This window comes from Anolis carolinensis, chromosome 2 (assembly GCF_035594765.1).
Source record: "Anolis carolinensis isolate JA03-04 chromosome 2, rAnoCar3.1.pri, whole genome shotgun sequence".
NCBI lineage: Eukaryota > Metazoa > Chordata > Lepidosauria > Squamata > Dactyloidae > Anolis > Anolis carolinensis.
The window spans coordinates 201,319,476-201,340,597 of record NC_085842.1 but is presented as its reverse complement, the minus strand read 5'-3'; the positions used below and the strand labels follow the sequence as shown (position 1 = coordinate 201,340,597).

The window sequence follows — 21,122 nt, the reverse complement described above, 5'->3', positions numbered from 1 at the left end:
TCTTTGAGACTGTTAATCACAATGCTCTCTGGAACATCCTCTTCAAAATCCTATGCCCTGATAAATTTGTGAACATCCTGCAGCTTCTCCATGATGGCAACAGTCTTTCTATCTTCATTGCTGTGATTCTACACCTCAGACATATGCCAAACTCTTTAACCTCAACAGGTTAAATAACTTTTGTTATTGAACTCCAATATGCTGATAATGTAGTAATCATTAATGTGCTCATTCAAAGGAAAAGCTACAAACCATTTTAAACACCTTCACAGAAGCATATGAAGAACTTAGGCTCTCACTAAAATCGAGAATAACTAAAGGCTCTACTCACAGCAGGCACCAACCAATCCTTTGTGCAATGCAAACTTAATGGTGTAAAGCTAGAAAATGTTGACCATTTACACTATCTTGGTAGCCACCTCTTCACAAAAGTTTACACCAGTGCTGAAATACAATGCCATTTGAGCTCTGCAAGTGCTTTTTTTCAAATGATAGTACAGTAGAGTCTCACTTATCCAACATTTGTTTATCCAATGTTCTGGATTATCCAACGCAGTCTGCCTCCCATCCGGATCCACAGCTGTTTCTCTAGGCAGCGAGGACTGAACTTTTTAAAGATTTAATTTTTGACAATGTTGTTACTGTAAATTCATTTTATGCAATTCTATATTTATTTGTAGTCAATTTGGTAGTAGCCAATGTTTTTGTAGTCAGTGTTTTCAATACATTATGATGATTTGGTGCTAAATTCGTAAATACAGTAATTACTACATAACGTTATTGCTTATTGAACTGCTTTTTCTGTCAATTTGTTGTAAAACATGATGTTTTGGTGCTTAATTTGTAAAATCATAACGTAATTTGGTGTTTAATAGGCTTTTCCTTAACCCCTCCTTATTATCCAACATTTTCGTTTATCCAACATTCTGCCGGCCCGTTTATGTTGTATAAGCGAGACTCTACTGTATCGTAACATTTGTAGGGATAACAAGATGCTTGTTCATAAAGCTATTGTCCTTCCTACTCTTGTACGCTTATGAAATATGGATTGTCTACAAATGTCACTCTCAACTCCTGGAAATATTTAATCAGAGTTGCCTTCAAAAAATCCTGCAAATCTTTTAGGAAGACAGGCAGATAAAAGTCAGCATTCTGGAAGAAACAAGTATCAGCATTGAAGCAATAATTCTCTGTCATCAACTTCGCTGGACTGGCCATAATGTCTGAATGCCCAGTCACTGTCTCCCAAAGCAGTTACTTTACTTTCAGCTCAAGATTGGAAAATGGAGTGTCAGTGGACAACAAAAGAGATTTCAAGATGGACTTAAAGCTAAATGTAAAAAAAAAAGTGATATAAACACAGAACTTGGAATCCCAGACCCTCGAGTGTTTTTAACTGAGGTCAGCTGTTACCAACAGTGCTATGGATTTTGAAGGTGCACAGAGAGTTAAATGATAAATGTGCCGAGGGTAGGGTGCATCAAGCAAACCCTTGTCATGACCACCTTTCTTTTGGAAATCTGTGTCCTCATTGTGAAAGATGGTGTGGGTCCAGAAAAGGCCTCTCCAGTCATGGGCCCACTGCCAAGACTCTACCCTTGGAAGACAATCATACTCGTCCATGAATGATCGTCTAGAGTAATAGGTGGGAGGGACCACATGATCATTCCCACCAAGAGATCGTCCACAGATTATTTTTTAATATTAATTTGATGCTGATATATATTAAGGGAAAAATATGTACATCTAAATATATTGCAGTTTGAATAAAATAAGCAATAATGCAAACACGGAAGAATTTTTTCAGAAGAAAAGATTCAGACTCATGGAATAATAGAGTTGGAAGAGACCACATGGGCCATTTAGTCCAACTTCCTGCCATGCAGGAAAAGCACAATCAAAGCACCCCTGACAGATGGCCATCCAGCCTCTGTTTAAAAGCTTCCACAGAAGGAGCTTCCACCACACTCTTCCTAGGCAGAGAATTCCACTACTGAACAGCTCTTACAGTCAGGAAATTCTTCCTAGTGTTCAAGGTGAATCTCCTTTCCTGTAATTTGAACCCATGCACAAATTTCACAGATAACCATTGAAAGGAATTGGTTATAGGTAAGCAACCCATTCTTCCTGGCTCACACAGAAGAGGATTTGACAGCATGATGGTTATCTGAACTGCACAGTTGCATTTTTATGCCACTTTTCATGGAAGAGATCAAAAGGCAGTTTTGCTTTAGGAGGGAGGTGTTGCCCAGTTCGTCTCTTCTGGGTCTTCAGGTTGCATTGCAGCATTGTGTGTCTGTCCATATGACACTTGACTTAATGGTGACTCCATACGTTTCATAGGATTTCCTTAGGCAAGGACTCCTCAGGTGTGGATTTAGCAATCTTCCCCCCGAAACATAGGCTGGATCTACATTGCCATATTATGTTGTTTAAACTTCATTATATGGTCTGTGTAGACCAGGCCTGTTCAACATATGAATTGTGGGTCCGATGCAACCCACAAAGGACTTCCCTGCAGCCTACGAAGGCTCTAGGTATGACTTTTAGGAAGATGTCAGTGAAGTTCAGTTGAACAGGGGCAGTTTAGTTGGCCTTGAGTTTCCCTGCACAGTACCATCAGTGGGGAGTGCCCCCCCCCAGCAGGTGGTAATGTCACCGTCTTCCGTCTTCCTTGTCCAGCCCTTAACTCTGCCCTGGCCTGGATTTGACAGCTGCACATGCTTACACTTTGGATTTGGGGGTAAAGCAATGGCTGATTGAAATATGTATAAATATGTATAAAAGATCATTGAACTGCAATAGTTTTATTGCTCAGTGTCAACCAATAGTGCGAGGGTGTGATACACAACCATGAGAGTATGACCCACTCAAGACAGCCATTCAGTAATAACTAGCTTATGTTCCCGGTGTTGTCTGGTATGCATTTTCTAATGCTAATTATTAAAAATACTAATTGTAAGTCTTATAATTTTATTATTGCTAAGCAGTAGAAGCTTGAATGCACTTTTCAGGTTTTCTTACTATTTACAATTGTTTAATTAACAAAGTATTAATTATCATTGATGTGATAATAAAAGTCTTAATATTTTTAATTACCGTAATTAATATACCTTGAAATCTCCATTTTAATTATATGGTTTATTTGCACTATAATTTATTCATTTATTGGAATTGGAATGTGAAGTGCTGAAAACTTATGTGCAGCCCAAAACAGTTTCACCTATTTTAATTTTGGCCCTTATTCCTGCCAAGTTGCAGAGGCCTGGTGTAAATCATGAAAAACTATGGCTTGCTCATCAATAAATGGGTTAGCCTGTGCTATCAATGTAATCCTTCTTAAATAGAGTGGGTGCATGAAAATAAGGAAACAGTACAGTAATGCGGAAGAGGGGACTTTAGTAGGTGTAGCTGCACACCTGCCATATTGTCACAGAACTATTCATGTGACATTCTGCCATCCACAGAACATTTGCACTATTCTTATAGAACACAAACATTATGCTGATGACAGATTTTTATTGTTCTATAACATATTAGCAATGTATATTATTAATCCCATACAGATCAAAATATATATTATTGATCTCATATATAAAGATGTATTATTGGCCCATACAGATGCTGAACAGAGGGTGACTCATTGCTGTTTATCAGAGGGAAGCATGTGAATTGATGCTTTTATAGGTTAGCTAAATAATGCATATTCCAACTGGGATGAATCAGGTTTTGTGGCTTTTTGCTTCATCCTGATCAGAAAAGTGTGAAAAGCTCCAATATAAAGTAATGTATACTGCAACAAATAACCCAAAAAATAGTCACCAGTACTTCCTAATAGCTGGACACTCATCTGTAGTAATTCAGTAACTAAATCAAAATCCAGCTTTGTCTGATCTACTGCATACTTCTATAGAAGTGGTTCCCAACCTGTGGGTCCCCAAGTGTTTTGGCCTACAACTCCCAGAAATCCCAGCCAGTTTACCAGCTATTAGAATTTCTGGGATTTGCAGGCCAAAACATCTTGCAAACCCACTGTCCTATAGTGTCAGCTTCTTGCAGGAAGACATTAAAGCAAATGTCTGTGTAGGTTTTATGATGTACTCTGACCTGTAGTTTGTGCTGTACAGCTATTTTTATACAGCTTCTCTAATATTTGATATTTTTATCCTTTTTTGCTTTTAGGTCATTTTATGGGCAACAATACAGTAATAGATGTTTTGAGACGAGAAGGATATGGAGTTGACCATACTTCTGCTGGACAAGCCATCAACAGGTAACATATTTATCTTCAAACTTGATATGATATCCTGTCAAGAGTGAGAACAGTCATAAGTCTTCATGGAGGGGTAGGCAGCATCCACCACCAGACATTTTTGTGCTCCCACCTTATCACTGCTTGGAAATTTGGAGGTGGCGGTCAGGATTCAAAACTAGGGAAGTCATACTTCTGGAATACTCTGGAAAGAGGTAACTTTTCTCTTTGCCTCATCATCTTTTGGGGGGAAGGAAATTCAGAGTCATTTTTACTTCACTTGTGACCTCCTTGGACATTCTTGAATTCTGTCATCTACGTTTCCATCTGATCAATCTGTTTGAATTTTACATCACATCCCCACTCCCAAGTTCAGATTTCCTGAGTACGTCTGGCTGAGAATTAAAGGCATGCAGGCTCTCACTTTTTACATTTTACATTTCCCTGTAAACTCAGCTAAGCATTAGAAGAAATATAATACCCTCTTTGGAGTCACCATTAAGTCAGTAAATATTGCAATTTACTGCATGTTGCTTCTGGCAGATGTTTTAGAACAGTGGTTCTCAACTTGGGGTCCCCAGAGGTTTTTGGCCTTCAGCTTCCAGAAATCCTAACATCTGGTAAAGCAGTTGGGATTTCTGGGACTTGTAGGCCAAACACATCTGGGAACCCCAGGTTGAAAACCACTGTTTTAGAAGAAACTAGCATATGACCTCCCAGCCCCCCAGTATTCAAATCTTGACTTTGTGCAAGATGCAATCTTCAAACCATATAATGTGTTTTCTGGTGTTTTTGTTCTTGTTCCATAATACTGGAAAAATATGCTGAGTGTTAAAAATTATAATACTTCCCCTCAAAAAACAAATGTTGAGGTTAATGAATAGTCCTAAGCCTTCCACTTTTCTTATGGCATACTGAGAATATCTGCTTTAAAGGTGTGTGTGTGTGTGTGTGTGTGTAGTGCAGTTTGAAAAATTGTGAGCATACATTGATTTTGGAAATAAATGATAAGTGAAGGCTCCACAAATTTTGTATGGTATGTACATGTTGAGTATCTCTCATCCAAAATCTTTCAAGATCAAAAGTACCGTATGTAGGATTTTGAATATTTTCAGATTTTGGAATACCAGTACTTGTATTTGCATATATAAAAGGACCCAAATAAGCATAAACTCTCATAGTATAGAACTTTATTACAAATAACTAATTTCCACGTGAAACTTGGTTATTGTACAAAAGGACCACAGAACATGCAAAATGCTTATAAATAAACAAGCTAAAAATCTTGATAACAATTGAACTCCTTGATTTATTAACTGAATCCATTAAACCAAAATACAACTGAGTCTTAGAAGAAAGTCTTCCCTCCAGTTCTTTTTAGCATTTTTTTTTTTTGCAGTGGGAAGAACCGAAAGGCACTGTCTGCACTCTCATCGTCTTCCTCAGAATACCCCTCTTACATCATCTCCCAAGAGCTCCATCCTTCCCAACAACATCCCCAGAAAGACGAGGAGGACGAGCTGTTGCCTCATTTGCTGCTCCCGGAAAGCATCGACCTGTTGGAGAAAGTAGACAAGAAATATAAAAAGAAGAAAAAGAAGCAGCAGAAGAAACAGCGTTTGCGCCAGTTCAATGACCTCTGGGTACGCATTGAGGAAAGGTAATGAATTACTGAAAGTGGCCAACAGTGTATTTGCACATTGCAATGCCAGATTCCCAGTAAAATTGGTGGAAATGGGGAAGTTATTGTAAGTAGGGAAGAATGGTGACAACAATTTTGAAATCCCCTAATAGTAACCCCAAGGAGCTAAACAGGCAGGAGTCAATACATATCCGGTGATTATGCTAGCAAGTAAGTACACTATTGGGAATGGTACAATAGATTCTGGCAAAGTATTATCCCAAAAGTGATAATTGATTATCATTTTTGATGGATAATTAAAAATTTGATACTCATAAGTTCTACGTAGTATTTTCAGTAGTAGGAGCAACTGTAGTTTTGCTTCTTTTTGGTGTTTTATTGTGTGGCTGAAAATGATATTTTTAAAAGTCACCATTTCTAAAATTATTTACACACATCTCTGAAAATCTTGCAAAACCTTTTTACAGCTTATGAATAAACCAGGAATGTTTGGTATGGTACCTTTAATAACTTCCAGTAATGAACAAAGGAGCCTGGCTTTGATTTTTCCATGCAGTGGATTTTACAGCACTGCTTTGATTCATGCTCAGTGTGTAGATGTATGTGCTGTCACAGGGCTGCTATTCTGTAGAATGGCCAGGTGGCTCTATTCCTTAAGCATACAAATGTCCTATGGGGGCTTTTAGCCATGAAGAAGTAAGTGTTTAAAAGGGGTACTAATAGTCTTCAGATCTCAGAGTTCTCCCTTTCTCTTCCTGGTCTTAATGCACTTGGCCAGCAGAAAGCTGAAACAGCTTGTAGCAGCCTAATGGTCCTTAATTGAAACTAATAGTTTTTATTTTGTCCATTGGGATTTAAATTTTTGCCTGCAACTTAAATAACATTTTACCTAGCCATTGTAAGTGGAAGTGATAGGGATTTAGATTTAGGTCAGTGTTTTGCTTAAGCTTCCTTCAGATGTAAACAACTCACATTTCTATGTGTGAGTAGTAGTTCTCTTGGCTCTTTTTCTTCTCTACATTTGAGGTTTTTGTGGGGATCTGGAACCAATTTTGTAGGCTTCATCTGATTTGCTTTTCCACTCAGTATCTTTTTTCCTCACATCTCATCTTGAATGCATCCATTTACTGATAAGATAAAGTACTGAAATATGCTGCAAGGGGATATGTGGGAATTATGGGATGGAAGGCTTTAAGTTTTAAGATTGCACTGGCAGATGTAGCTATGTTGCTTACGTAAGATTTTTGTCAGTCTGCGGCTTTACTTTTTCAACCATTTTGTGCATGTTTTTAAATACTGTTCCCAAAACTATTTTATACTGTTCATTGTGATGCTTTTTTGCAACTAAAAGCCTGGTCTTATCATAGAAATATGATATTAATATTGAAAAAAGACGTAAAGTATAAATTCCTTCCATATAGTTAGCCATTTAGCTTGCTGTGCTAAAACTGTGTAGAAGAATTAATATTTTACTATATGTATGAGATTTATTTATTTATCATGCCAGGAGCAAACCGAGGGTACAGTTGTAATATATTTTAAAACATAATCTAAGTTAAAAACGTGGCATGCCAGAGCGCCTTCCAAGTTGCCCAGTCTTCTGTGTGCCCAGGAGGGAGTTTCTGATTTGGTATAGACCAATCTCTTTGTTTTGCCATCTTTACAAGGTTCTGGAGAGACTTACTCTGCATAAAGGTAAAGGTAAAGGTTTCCCTGACATTAAGTCCAGTCATGTCTGACTCTGGGGTTGGTGCTCCACAGCAAGATGGCTTCAAGAAAGGCAAAAGCTGCACATCAGAAGTGTTGAACCTGACTCAGTACATAGAATATTTTATGAGATGAGCATTCCATCATGGGAGCCTATACTTGCAGGTCTCCTATTGCCTACTGTGAGAAACAGGCCTGAGAATATGTGCCCGGCTCACATGTAGCCTCACCAGTTTCTCCTAAGGAAGTCGTTATTGATCTTTGTTTGCTACAACACACACACACACACACACACACACACACACACACACACACACACACACAGAGTATGCACCCTTCCGATATAATAACATGGACATGTTTCATAGTTGTTATAAATCTACCACTTGTTACTTGCTTGAAGAAATAATTGCTTTAAAGGGGCCACTACAATACTCAATACACAGTCAGTACTAATTTGAAGAATTACTCAACGTTAAGTCTATATAAATGCTAAGCATTGAGGTCAAAATACAAGTTATAACAAATGGCAGTCGATGTTGCTTTTTCCCCTTCAATAACATGTTACAAAGCCCTTCGTATCACAATACTGTGTTCAATGGGCATTTGTCTCCTTCCAATGGATTCTGAAATTTGTGGATGCTCCAGTCCCATTATGAGAAATGAGATAGTAAAATGATGTCTCTTAGATAAAGGTTTTGTTGGGAATGAATACTTGCTTACTTAGGCGATCCCTTGTAGCTCGAGGACGATTGTCTTCCATCTTGGGGGTGGGTTCTTAGGTGGCTGAAGAGACTGATTCTTGACCCGCATATTCTCCCGCAGTGAGGACATCGGTTTCCAGGTGGAAGGCGGTCCTGGTCGGGGTTAGCTTGACGCTCCTTCCTCTTGGCACGTTTCAGCCTTAGGCCCTCCATTCATGCCTCTTTGAACTCCGCAGCACTGCTGGTCACAGCTGACCTCCAATTAGAGCGCTCAAGGGCCAGGGCTTCCCAGTTCTCAGTGTCTATGCCACAGTTTTTAAGGTTGGCTTTGAGCCCATCTTTAAATCTCTTTTCCTGCCCACCAACATTCCGTTTCCCATTCTTGAGTTCGGAGTAGAGTAACTGCTTTGGGAGACGGTGATCGGGCATTCGGACAACGTGGCCAGTCCAGCGGAGTTGATGGCGTAGGAGCATCGCTTCAATGCTGCTAGTCTTTGCTTCTTCCAGCACGCTAACATTTGTCCGCCTGTCTTCCCAAGAGATTTGCAGGATTTTCCTGAGGCAACACTGATGGAAACTCTAGGAGTTTGGTGTGACGTCTGTACACAGTCCACGTTTTGCAGGCGTAGAGCAGGGTTGGGAGGACAATGGCTTTATAAACAAGCACCTTGGTATCTCTACGGATGTCCCGGTCACCAAACACTCTCTGCTTCATTCGGAAAAATGCTGCACTCGCAGAGCTCAGGCGGTGTTGTATTTCAGTGTCGATGTTGACTTTTGTGGAGAGGTGGTTGCCAAGGTATAGGTTTGTTTTTATTTTTGTTGGAAGACGCCTGTGCGTGATTTTTTTTAATGTGTGGAGATCGGTGCACGGCCGGTCAACACACAGTCTTCACAGAGTGAGGTTCCAACAGAGGTGTGATTAACACAACGAGAGTGGCTTCTCCTCAGTCTGTTGCAGCCTTCTTCCGCCTTCACAGCCGTTGTAACATGTACCATGTTATCCTCCGCCTGCTCCACCGTTGAGGTCTTTGGGTCTTCGGATTGTGCTTGGTCTGGAACCTCCCCTGCGGCCACTCCTGGGAGTGCATCACTCCAGTGGTTGTGCCCACAGGTTCATCGGAACACGCAAGCCCCCTCACCACGGCAAGGTGACAATCCATCGAGGGGGATGGTGGAATCCATGCATCCAGAATCCTATATTTTCTTAACTATATTTTCTTTTTCTCATTCTACATCTGCTGCCTGCCTGCCTTTCTCTCTCTCTTTCTCTCTCTCTCCTTCCTTCCTTCCTTCCTTTCTTGACTTACATCCCACCTTGCTCCTAAAACTAGGGCACAGTATGATTCACAGGATGAACTTTTACATTACAGAAAAAGTGCAACATGTTCTATCAAAATACTGTTAAGCAAAGTATATTAGTATGTTATTCAATCGCAAGCAATTACAAGTACAGTACTAAGTACAGCATAGCCACCCATTTAAAGCTGCCTCACATACCAATGAATTACCAAAAGTCCACCTGAATGAAAAGATGTTTGACTGTTGACAGAAGGAGAAAAGGGAAGAGAATAGCCACCAAAAAACATCCGAACAACCTGAGAGAAAGAAACTCAGTATGATGAATTTGGGTGACAATATAATTTTAAATCAAATTATATAGTATAAAGGGAGAATTTGGTGTTGGTTTACTGTATCTAGCAAAAATCGTGTGTTTCTTGTAGAATGTAATTTTCCCCTATGGTTTATTATGTGTTTGTGTAAGTATCTATTCCACTGCTTTTTTTCTGGAAAACATCTAATTAGAACTGTTTGCTCTTTTTTCTATCTTGCAGTACCACTGATCCACCACCTCGAATCCGCATAATTAATGGTTACATTACTGTAGAGCCCCAGCCAAGGGGACACGGTCGATCCAGTCATGTTCAGGCAGACCTGAACTCCTCCAGTGGGTTGTTTCTGTTCTTGTACACATTGACATTGACATTGGTGTTTTCTACTATAACGATGCTGATATGAATCTCCGACAAAGAGCAACATACGCTATTTTTTTGGGAATGATCTGGTGGTGAAATAAAGAAACAATGACTTTTTTGAATGGGAGTTCATCTATATGGGTGTGTTTTAAGCCTTATCCTTTTCCTGAATCTGGACCATTCACGTGATTAACTGGCTTCGCCATGCCCAATACAGGAAAAGATATTTTTAATAAAAGCCATTTTTATCCTTCTCTTGCAGAAGAAATATTTCATGTTATCCCATAATGATTTTGGGAGATGTATATGTATTTTAGCTGTTATTTAGCTGTACGAAATTGACTTGAATGCAGTTTGTTTGGGTTTTTCCCATTTCTACATTATCTCTTGGATGGTGTTAAAGGAATGGTGTTAAAGGATGGTGTTTCAGCGCCTTAAAGCGCAGTAGCAACCTGAGTTGAAATAATATTCCAGTAGCAGTAATACCATTTGGAATGTAATGCAGTCTGTCCTTGGCAGATTCACACAATACCTTGGTGCTTTTCTTGTATGTTTTCCAGATGCTACATGTTCCCTTTTGTGTTCCACCAGTTCCTTGTTACGCTATCTCATTCCTGAAATGGCTTTTTCTATTAAATAATGGAGGGGCTGAGGTTGGTAGCTCCAAAGGTTGCTCCCCTTTTCAGGACAATTGGTCTATTATGTTGAGGTATCATTTGAAATATTTTGTTTCCTATTTTAAATAAAGAAATGATTTTTGTCTCTTGTCTCTTGCATAGGGCTGTTACATCTTTGCCTGGAAATGTGTCTGACACACTATTGCATCTTAAAGGGGTAGACTGACTGACATGATTAATTCTTGAGGTCATGTTACTATGCCAGCTACTCACCTCTCACTACAGTGTTCCCTCCCTACTTTGCAGTTCGCTTTTCGCTCCCTCACTGCTTCACTGCTTTTTTCTGAGTTTCCCTTTTGCGCATGCGCCCTCCCTCTCGTCGGCATCCAGCCAGGCCACTCTGGATGCTGACGAGAGGGAGGGACATGCACAAAAGGGAAAATGGCAGGTGCTGGAGAGGAGGCCACCAAGAAGAAGCGCAGGAAGAAGACCTGCAAAGGGAAGAAAGGCCACCTAGCTAGTAATATGTGTAAATATTAAAATAAATATAGCACCCCTACTTTGCAGATTTTCACTTATTGAATGTGGTCCTGGAACGTAACCCCAACAATAAGTGAGGGAACACTGTATTTGTTTCCCTCCTTTCAAGTGTTGCCAGATTGGTGTGGAAAATGCCATGTTGCATCAGCAATGTGATGGCCCTTACTTTGTATTCATTCTTGCATAACAATCATTCTGCTGCACTCATCAGAATAGTTAAAGTCTTGAACTCTCTTATTCTCTTGCCTACATTTGCAATTAGGATTTCAATCTAACACAGAAGTTATCTCAAGGATCCAAAGAGTACTGACTGATATTCCAGATTGTACTGTGATTTGTGGTGATGATGTTGAACTGCTGTGATAAAAATGTATGTTTAAAAATATTCCAGCTACTCAGGGTGCTTAAATCGAGCCTTGGAAATGAAAGGTAAGTTGACAGTGGTATGAAAACCAAAGTTGCCTCTAAAGAATTCTAAGATGATCTCTCAAACTTGGATGAATGAATAACAAAATGGGAAGTGAGATTTTGTGCTGAAGGATTTGAATCTAAATTGCAACTTCACATACTTCTTATTTATATACTTGATTAATAACTAATTGTTTATTTTATTTCACCCCAAGGCCATTCACAACAGATTTAAAAACAGTCTTTGAAAACAAATCAAAACACGGATGGAATTTAGATTGGGAGCTCAATGAAAAGATCAACTCTATGTTGTTTTGAAAAAAAATACTATATGAGGAATTCAGAGGAAAAGGACTGAAAATGAAACTTCTAGTATAATGATACCTTTGTATAGTCATGTCTGCTTACCGTATGTAATAGTCAATGAAATAGAACAGGGAAAAGTATGTCAGATAAGGAAATAGAAGTACCTTAGGAAGAAATGTTTGGGGTTCTTTTACACTGAAAACAGATGGCTAACATTGGCAGGGATCGTGGTGATGTTATACATTATAGACATTGTCTCTAGAAAATTGGCCGAAATGTGGTTTTTTTTTTTTACTCAGCACATTAAGATTAAATATCTTCCGCTAAATGTAATTGTTGACAAATTCAGGTACTGCACATGTTGCAATTGTTTACGGGATTTGCTGTCAAAAGTTTTGAGACAAGAAAAGCTTAGTGACTATGGAAAGTAGATAGGTTCATGGAGTACTAGCAGTGGCTATTATTTGAACCCATGGGGTTGTTGGCTTTCCGCACAAAAGAAACACTCTCAAATGCTAGATAAAGAATTACTGTCATTATCATAGGGAGGCACTTTGAAAGTGTATGCAGCCACTATGCAAATCCCACCCTTTAAATGTTATTTTCTAGCACATTTCATTGTTGATGAATTTTTATTTCTTCTTGCCTCAAGATTTTAGTTCACTGGTTCTCGACCTGAACTAAATGTTTTGGCCTTCAACTGACAGAAATCCTAATAGCTGGTAAACTGGCCGAGATTTCTGGGAGTAGTAGGTCAAAACATCTGGGGACTCACAGGTTGAGAAGCGCTGTGGTGATATGTTCTAGGAATCACAAAAAGCTGTAAGAGTTTGCATGTGTGTGTTTCTTTCCCCCCTGGATTTTGTTCATGGTAGATTAAGATTCCTTTTGGAAAGGGAAAAAGAGAACAAACCCAGGGTTAGTTTGGGATGTGTGCATGTTTCATTATTTTGACTGAGGCAAGAGAAAGACAGTGTTTTTCATTTTATAAAGTACTAGCTGTGCCCGGCCACGCGTTGCTGTGGCTAGGACTTTATTTTTCTTTTCTTTTTGTTGTATGAACATAGAGGTGTGGATGAGAGGTTGTGCTGTCAATTTTCGAGGTTGTGGAGCGTTTAGTTTAGTTGTTTTGTCCAGTGCCGGGATTCCATTACCCTTTTATATATATAGAAGACTCCCCACTCAGAGCACCAAAGGACAAGGAAAAACTTTATCTGTTCTGAAAGACATGCAGAGATTTTCTTTCTTGCCTTTTCTTTTCTTTTCTTTTCTTGAGTCCACCTTTGTACTGTTTGACGTAGAATTCTATAGGTATGTACAGTAGTCTCAAGATGAAGGCCAGTGCAGAATTTCACTTCAGACAGAGAGCTAGTCTTACATTCCCCTATTTTCTTCTTTCTTGCAGAGTCTAAGCACAATGCCTTTCATGAGTGGGATACACATGCTGGCAGAGTTCACTAAGTTGTTATTTCTTCTTTTGATCAGTTATTTATAATATAGTGACACAGTCAAGAGTATCTAGCAATCACATTGAAAACTTCAGTTGCAGACAGCTCTGCCATATACTTCAGATGACATATTTCTTCCATGGTTTGATCTCCAGTATGAGAGACTGAAAGGGAGAAAAAATAAAATCCATAATTTAATCTCAGTGATTCATAATTTAATTCATTGGACCAAAAAGTTTGAATAAGATCAAAAGGAAAGGCAAGCAGGTATGTATGAAGTATGTAAAAGCAGTGGTAGTTTATACACATTTTAAAAATTAGCTTAACTAGTTGAAAAGCAGGAAGTCTACTTTTTTTTCTTTTTTCAACTTCTCTTTTCCTTTTTCTGTAGCGGATAAAAGATTGATTTTGCCTGATTTTTATGTTGTTAGATATCTATCTCTTTTTACTTTTAGGTGATGCTTATGGATATGATAATAAACAAATTCACTAAAAGAAAAGAAAAGAACAAGACATGCAGGTGGATCGTAGGCCAGCGTGTAGCCAGAAAAAAGAAAATAAAAACTGGTATGTTTGTGTGTGTGTGTGTGTGTGTGTGTGTGTGTACCTTTTAAAGCAAATCATGAAGAGTAGGTCCATAACACAAAATAATTTACATTTTATGACTTATTCTATAATTTTATATAGACTTAATTAAATCAAATTTCTATTTTAGCTACAAAGTTTCATGTTTAAAATCCTGAAAATGACTCTTAATTGGTAATTTAATAGTTACAAAAGAATACCACAATACCTGTTGGAAACTTTTGAAAACTCAATACACTTTGGCAGAAATCAGATTCCATAGGTAAAATTTGGTGGACACTCAAAAATGCAAGTCCAGTCAGTCTTTCTTGCCCGATTGTGCTTTTCAAATGTTTTGGAGTTGAAAACCACCTTTCATTTTAAGCTGTTGACACTGGCAATGTTGCAGAAATCTGAAGAAATTTCTTCATATTAGGAGACACTTTATCACAGACACTTTATGTTTCCAGTGCATTTGATGGTTTTTCTGCAGATATAAACTTTTTCCATTTTCTACACCACCAATCAAACTCTTCCACCAGTGTGTCACTATCTTGAAGGCATTCATTGTAAAGTTTGGTGCATGTAAGTTGGATTTTAAATGACCACAATTAATAGGGAAGAACACTTGCAGTTCCTGAACTACTTCCTTGTGCCTTGTAAACATATCTTAAAGCTGACTGCAGAAAGTCCAGAAATGGGATGTACAAATTTTTCGTATAATATTCCATTGGTGGTGGTGAAGTTACCTGGATGTTGCTTTTACAAGTCTGCCTTGAACAGATATGAGGAATCCTCACTTCTCCAACCATAGACTTCACCACTGATCTTGCTGTATCAAAGATCTCCTGACATTCTTTCACAGATTCTGTATGTATCTCTCTGGCTCTTTCTAAGAGACTGTCAACATGTTGCAGACCACAGAAATGTCCATATCTACTCTTTGTAATGTTTTGCTAAGCTAAAGGGATGATGACAGAAGCTTTCTTAGGATGTGTATGGTTACTACAAATTCAGCATTCAGAACAGCTAAAAGAAAATGTCCAGCTTGGGAAGAAGTCTCACAGTTGTATAGAGGGCTGTCCTTTAGTTCTTCAAGTGTTCTCACTACAACACTATATCATTCAACAAAACATAAAACTGCATCATGTCTCAACCCAATGGTTTTCACAAAGCAGCAACAAGTTGTTCGCTTTTGATTCAGGGAAACAGTATTTTATATTTTTCAACATTTCCAGTCTGATGGATGATGCTCTAAAGAAATTGCATACAGATGATACTGTTCCTTGGCAGTTTCTGACAGATGGAATGCTACTAGTCTTTGCTAAGACTAGATTTAGTGAGTGAGCACTGTAGTGAATGTAGAAACCAGATACTTCTATGATGTAATTGCCTGTGTACTATTAATATGACTACTTGTATTAGCAGATCCATCATAACCCTGTCCACACCAGTACTGCAAGTTGCCTTATTTTTTCAGAGTTTTCAAAATAATGCTTGCAAGTCCTCCACCTGTCATATCACTTATCTTCACAAAGCCTATAGTCTTCTCTTATTGCTGAAGCTTCAGCATTCAACGTACTTTACCAAGAGTGATAACTTCTCTAAGGTACTGACATCCAAAGTTTCATCTGCCAAAACAGAGAAACACCGATGCATTGCATCTTTCAACAATTTTTGGACTATCTTGACACTACAACTGTATTAGTTCACTCTGTATTTGAGGATTAGTATATTGGGCATTCAGAGCTACAGTTTCAAGATATGTGTTGTCGAAGATATCTTTTCAAGATATCTTTTCAGGTCAGTATCTAGCATGGGATTTCAACAGGGACCTGAAATTATCGTCATTGTGCAAAGGTTCTTCACAGGTCCTGAATCATTGCTCCCTTTTAAAGACAGTTCGCACCGGCCCCCAAGGTCAATAGTTTCCACGATGGGCAAAATTTATTTCTATTTTCTTTTACTTTATTTCCTTTATCATGATAACAGGTTGCATCAAGAGATTTTCCACTGTGAATTGGCAAGAAGTTTTCAGCCAAGCACAAGTTGTTCAGATGGTACTCCGTTTTTTGGTGTCCATTGAAGACTTGTATTGCACCTTTCCATCACACAAATGGTTTAGCAACCAATGCACCAAACTTCTGATGAGCACCTTGGGCCCAGCCTCTCCCCCAAACACCACACTGTACTTACTGAGTGCCCCTTGTACATGAAATGAGTAGGCTAACCCGGGAAATCGGTTAAACCATTTGGATTGAAAACTTAGATGCCTCTTCTTATCCCCAGGAAATACATATCCTGGCAGTGGAGTCTGTAGATTTTGCACTAATTGAGCTTTCACTTGGTTATTAGAAACTGTCTTGGTCATATAAATTCCAAGGTCTAACAAACCCACAAGCATGTGGTCGATTTCAACAGAAAGGAGGAGACCATGAAAGTGAACAAAATCTGGCTACCAGTATTTAAAAAACTCTAGAATCAAGACAGTAAATACAACACTAAAGAAATAGGAGAATGCTAAACAGGAAACAATCAGGGCCAGCTAACATCTAAGAAAGGATTCTTCTAGGCAGGAAGTAGCCAGGCTTTGAAGCTGAAAGGCTAAATACTAAGTAAATGAAGTAATGAATTCAAACTACCAAAAAAGAAATCCCAACTAAGCATTAGGAAGAACTTTGACAGTAAGAGCCTGTTTGACAACTGTTCGACTTTGCCTGAGAGTATGGTGCAGTCTCCTTCTCTGAGGGATTTTAAGCAGAAGCTGGATGGTCATTTGTTGTAAGTGCTTTGTGTTTTCCTGCATAGAATAATGAGGTTGACCTGAAATGGCCCTTGTGGTCTCTTCCAATTTTAGGATTCTATGAGTAACTGCTATTAATGGGTTGAACTGGGATACAAGGCAATGAAGTTGTTGAATTTTCAGGAGGTAATCTTTTAAATTGTGTCAGAAGGCTTGCTTTTAGCACATCAGCAAAGGTTGCAGAGTGCTGAACTTGTCATTTCTCTTCCAGAGCCATTCGTTCCTCACAGGCTTTTGTCATCCACCAGAAATGTTTCCATCCACCCTATTGAAGTAGGTGCATTGGAAAACTTTAATTTTCCAATTCCTTTTTTGGTCTCCTGTTTCAGTCTGTTGCTTCTCTCTTCATTACACAACATGATTCTTCCTCGTTGCACTAACAAAATCTCAAATCATGCCCCAGTCACCTTTAGTCTTGACAGAAATCTTGTCTTGACTGAAAACCACTCAAGACAGAGATCTATAATCTTATACCATAGACACAAACTGTGCTATATAAACAAACAAGCAGCACTCTTCACTCACAGCCTCTCTCTACTGACTCCAGATGTACTTGGGAACATCAAAACTCTGGCATGTGTCCTGCTAAAATCTTCATATAAATGGCTGTTGTCATAAACATTCCTTCCGGCTGTGCCAGTTTTAATTAGGAATGCAGCATTTAGTTAAGTATTTATGAAAAATGCAAGTGTTGTGCCAGGATATACGTCAAATAGATTTCTCTCCTTGACAGAAGAAAAACAGGATAAATTGTCTCCATGCTTAGAGAAAAGCAGGATAAATAAAATGAATGTCTCTGTGCCCTAAAATACAGGCTCTGTACAAGGTGAAAGGAGGAGGATCTCAATAAAACAAATACATAAATATAAATACATTCACACATTATGTTAGAAATGGGCTAATAGCTCACCTCCAAAGAACACCCTCAAAAATGTTTAACTGTGATGAATGTGCTTTATCCACAATTGTATTTGTTTACACTGAAATTTTCTTAAGTGGAGTTACCTCAAATATAATCAATTGATTCTCAGCCAGTTAAGTGCTTAATTTTTATAGTGTCTTTTTCAATGGCAATGTAATTTATTTACAGATGATGCAATCAGACTGGTTAAAGAGTAGCTTGTTCGTCGTGTATTGATTGTGTACTTGCTGGTGAAATGGGAATTCTAATCAGTATCATTCATGCGTAGAGCACCAACTGTGGCAGTCATTTCGAATTAGCAGTATTTACAGATCTTGGTGTGTGTAGAAATTATCTACATGGCAACCTATGGAGCAACTAGCATAATGACTCTAGAGAATTGGCTAATTAAATTAACCTACTTGGAGAAACAGAAAGGAAGAACGGATTAAGCGTAAGCATAGGCTTTTTACAAAGTTGTCAGCAAGTGAATGTGTTTCAAAATGTTGCTGTACTATCCTGTGTCCCCAGGTTAGAGAACAGGTTGGATTCCTTATTCCATTCCCTCCTTTATCTTTCATAGTTTGGATTTATGATGAAGCGAAGAAAATAGGTGGTCTCTGGACAGGATGGGGCCATGTGAAGCTGTAGGGAACAAATCACCCCAACCCATCATGGGGGGGGGGGGGAGGGGTGTTAATGTATGCTGTTTATGAGAAATAACTTTTATATTAACGCCAGTTAGGAGATAACAATGGACTTTGCTACATGAGGTAGGCAAACTGGCATTGCATTGATGATAGCTATTGTAGGATGTTACGTGCATCCGTTGCTTGGCCCTGTTATTCTCTTGACCCTTTTCATAAAATCAGGGAATCTTAGGGCCCTTCCACACAGGCCGGGCTGTGGCGCAGCTGGCTAGTAACCAGCTGCTATAAATCACTACTGACCGAGAGGCCATGAGTTCGAAGCCCGGGTCGGGTTAAGCCTCCGACCATTAATAGCCCCAGCTTGCTGTTGACCTATGCAGCCCCGAAAGACAGTTGCACCTGTCAATTAGGGAAATTTAGGGACGCTTTATGCGGGAGGCTAATTTACAACACCATAAAACTGCCAGCAAAACACGAGGAAAGGAATGCGGAAGTACATCCACTACTGGACGGTGAAGCAACAGCTCCCCCTGTGGCCGGAATCGTGAAGCTGGAAAAATGTTAAAAATGCCTCTGAGTCTGTCTAATGTATGTTGTTTGTCTGTTGGCATTGAATGTTTGCCATATATGTGTTCATTGTAATCCGCCCTGAGTCTCCTTCGGGGTGAGAAGGGCGGAATATAAATACTGTAAATAAATAAATAAATATAACACAGAATATCATGGCAGAAAATCCTACAATATCTGTTTTGAACTGGGTTATCTGAGTCCACACTGCCATATATCCCAGTTCAAAGCAGAAAATGTGGGATTTTATTCAGCTGTGTGGAAGGGGCCCTAGATTTGGAAAAGATCACAAAGGCCATCTAGTCCAACTCCATTTTGCCATGCAGGAACACACAATCAAAGCACCCCCGACAGATGGCCATCTAGCCTCTTCTTAAAAACCTCCAGAGAAGACGACTGCACCATACTCTGGCAGCACATTCCACTGCCAAACAACTCTTACTTTCGGGAAGTTCTTCTAATATTATGTGGAATCTCTCTTCTTGCAATTTAAATGACAGATTTTACTTATGAATTTTATCAACAGCACCCCGTTTTACTACATTCCCATTATCAAACCTTGTGCAATGGGTCCCTTCTGCTTTTGTGCAGCCATGCCATCGGGAGACAGGAATGTCCTCTCCTTCACTATTCCTAAGTAGGATGTTTTGTTCTCCCTCTCTCATCCATCCGTAATCTTTGCCCATTTGTTTTATTTTTTAATGTTGAAACTGTAATCAACATAAACATAACAATGAATTAAAAGAGCCACAAGGCACACCGGGTAGAGCTTTCATGGAGGCTGTGCAGAAGATTGAACGCAGGATCATTAGTGAACAAGCACAATTTCACTCATGAAAAGAGGTGCAATATTCAGGGTTCTCAACTTGGTATGTACACTAATAAAGCTGTTGCAACCGAGTAGATTGATAGGATACAGTCCCATGTCACTAATACCCATGCCAATGCTATGGAGAAGTTGTGGCACATGAAATTAGGACAGCATTTGTTGACTCATTGACCTGACACTAGGTGTCGCCCAAGTGATTAGAGCTGCAAAGTTCTTCACAAGAAAGTGTAGTATAGTATAAAATGGCACAAAAGCAGACAGGCAGATGAAATTTGTGTATTCTTATGTAGTGAAAGTTAGTGTAGTATGACAGCTATCTCCTTTCAGGATTTTATTAGGAAAAATACTCCTAGGGTCAGCTTAATTCTTTTCTCTCTGCAAACTGGGTGTTACATCTTCAAGACAGTTCAAAGTATTTTTACAAGAACCAACAAAGTTGTTTCTTTTTGTTACCCCATAAGGACATCACTATCTTCCCAGAGTCTAGTCTGTCATCTAGTGATTGCATAGGCCTGCTTAGCTTCCAGTTCAGACAGCAGCTAGCACTTTAGGGTATTTGGGTCTGATTAAAGGTGGGCACTGACCTAAAGATTCCAGAGGTAATGGGACACTATTCAGGCCAGCAGAGAGGGTGAGATCAGACCCACGTCATGGAAGTGCAACTTTTAAAGAAAGCCATCCTCAGTCACAGATAGAAAAAAGGGCTCCCCCAAGAGAAGGGGAATTTTTCAGAAGGGGGAAGGTATGCTCATTGCATCAGGAAATGATCAACCCCTTCCCACTGTTACTGTGATCTCCCTCCTTGGCCTTTCCTGCAGCAGCCATAGAACACCTTGAAATTGGCCAGCTTGATTAGTATTGAATAGCCTTGCCAATTGCAACATTTGCATTTGCCTCCAACAGACAAAAGTTCTTTCTCCCGTCCTGAACATTCCACAGATATATAAACCTCATTTGCTTACTTTCCAACAGACCTCACAACCTCTGAGGATGCCTGCCATGGATGTGAGCAAAACATCAGGAGAGAATGCTTCTGGAACATGGCCATACAGCCCATGATTCCAGCAACCCAGTGATTCCAGCTATGAAAGCCTTCAACAACACATTGTGTTGTTTTGTTTACTATGATTTTATCGAATGTGGTTGGGTTTTAAATGCTTTTTATTAAGTTATATCTGTATGTCTGTACTTGTTGGCATTTTATGTTG

The 21,122-nt window shown here is 39.2% G+C and overlaps 1 protein-coding gene across 4 annotated transcripts in view; it reads left to right on the top strand.

The window, feature by feature from the left end:
• The window catches only part of trabd2a (TraB domain containing 2A), a 143,779-nt gene extending 132,731 nt beyond the window's left edge, over positions 1-11,048 (top strand). For 3 of the 4 annotated variants that reach the window (XM_062971537.1, XM_008118690.3, XM_008118689.3), the window contains 3 exons: positions 4,183-4,273; positions 5,652-5,912; positions 10,141-11,048. In XM_062971537.1, the coding sequence (XP_062827607.1) occupies positions 4,183-4,273; positions 5,652-5,912; positions 10,141-10,324 (536 nt within the window). In that variant the 3' untranslated portion in view covers positions 10,325-11,048. The remainder of the gene's footprint in view (positions 1-4,182; positions 4,274-5,651; positions 5,913-10,140) is intronic. The other variant, XM_008118691.3, reaches the window with a different exon arrangement.
• The last annotated feature ends 10,074 nt before the right edge of the window (positions 11,049-21,122 follow it).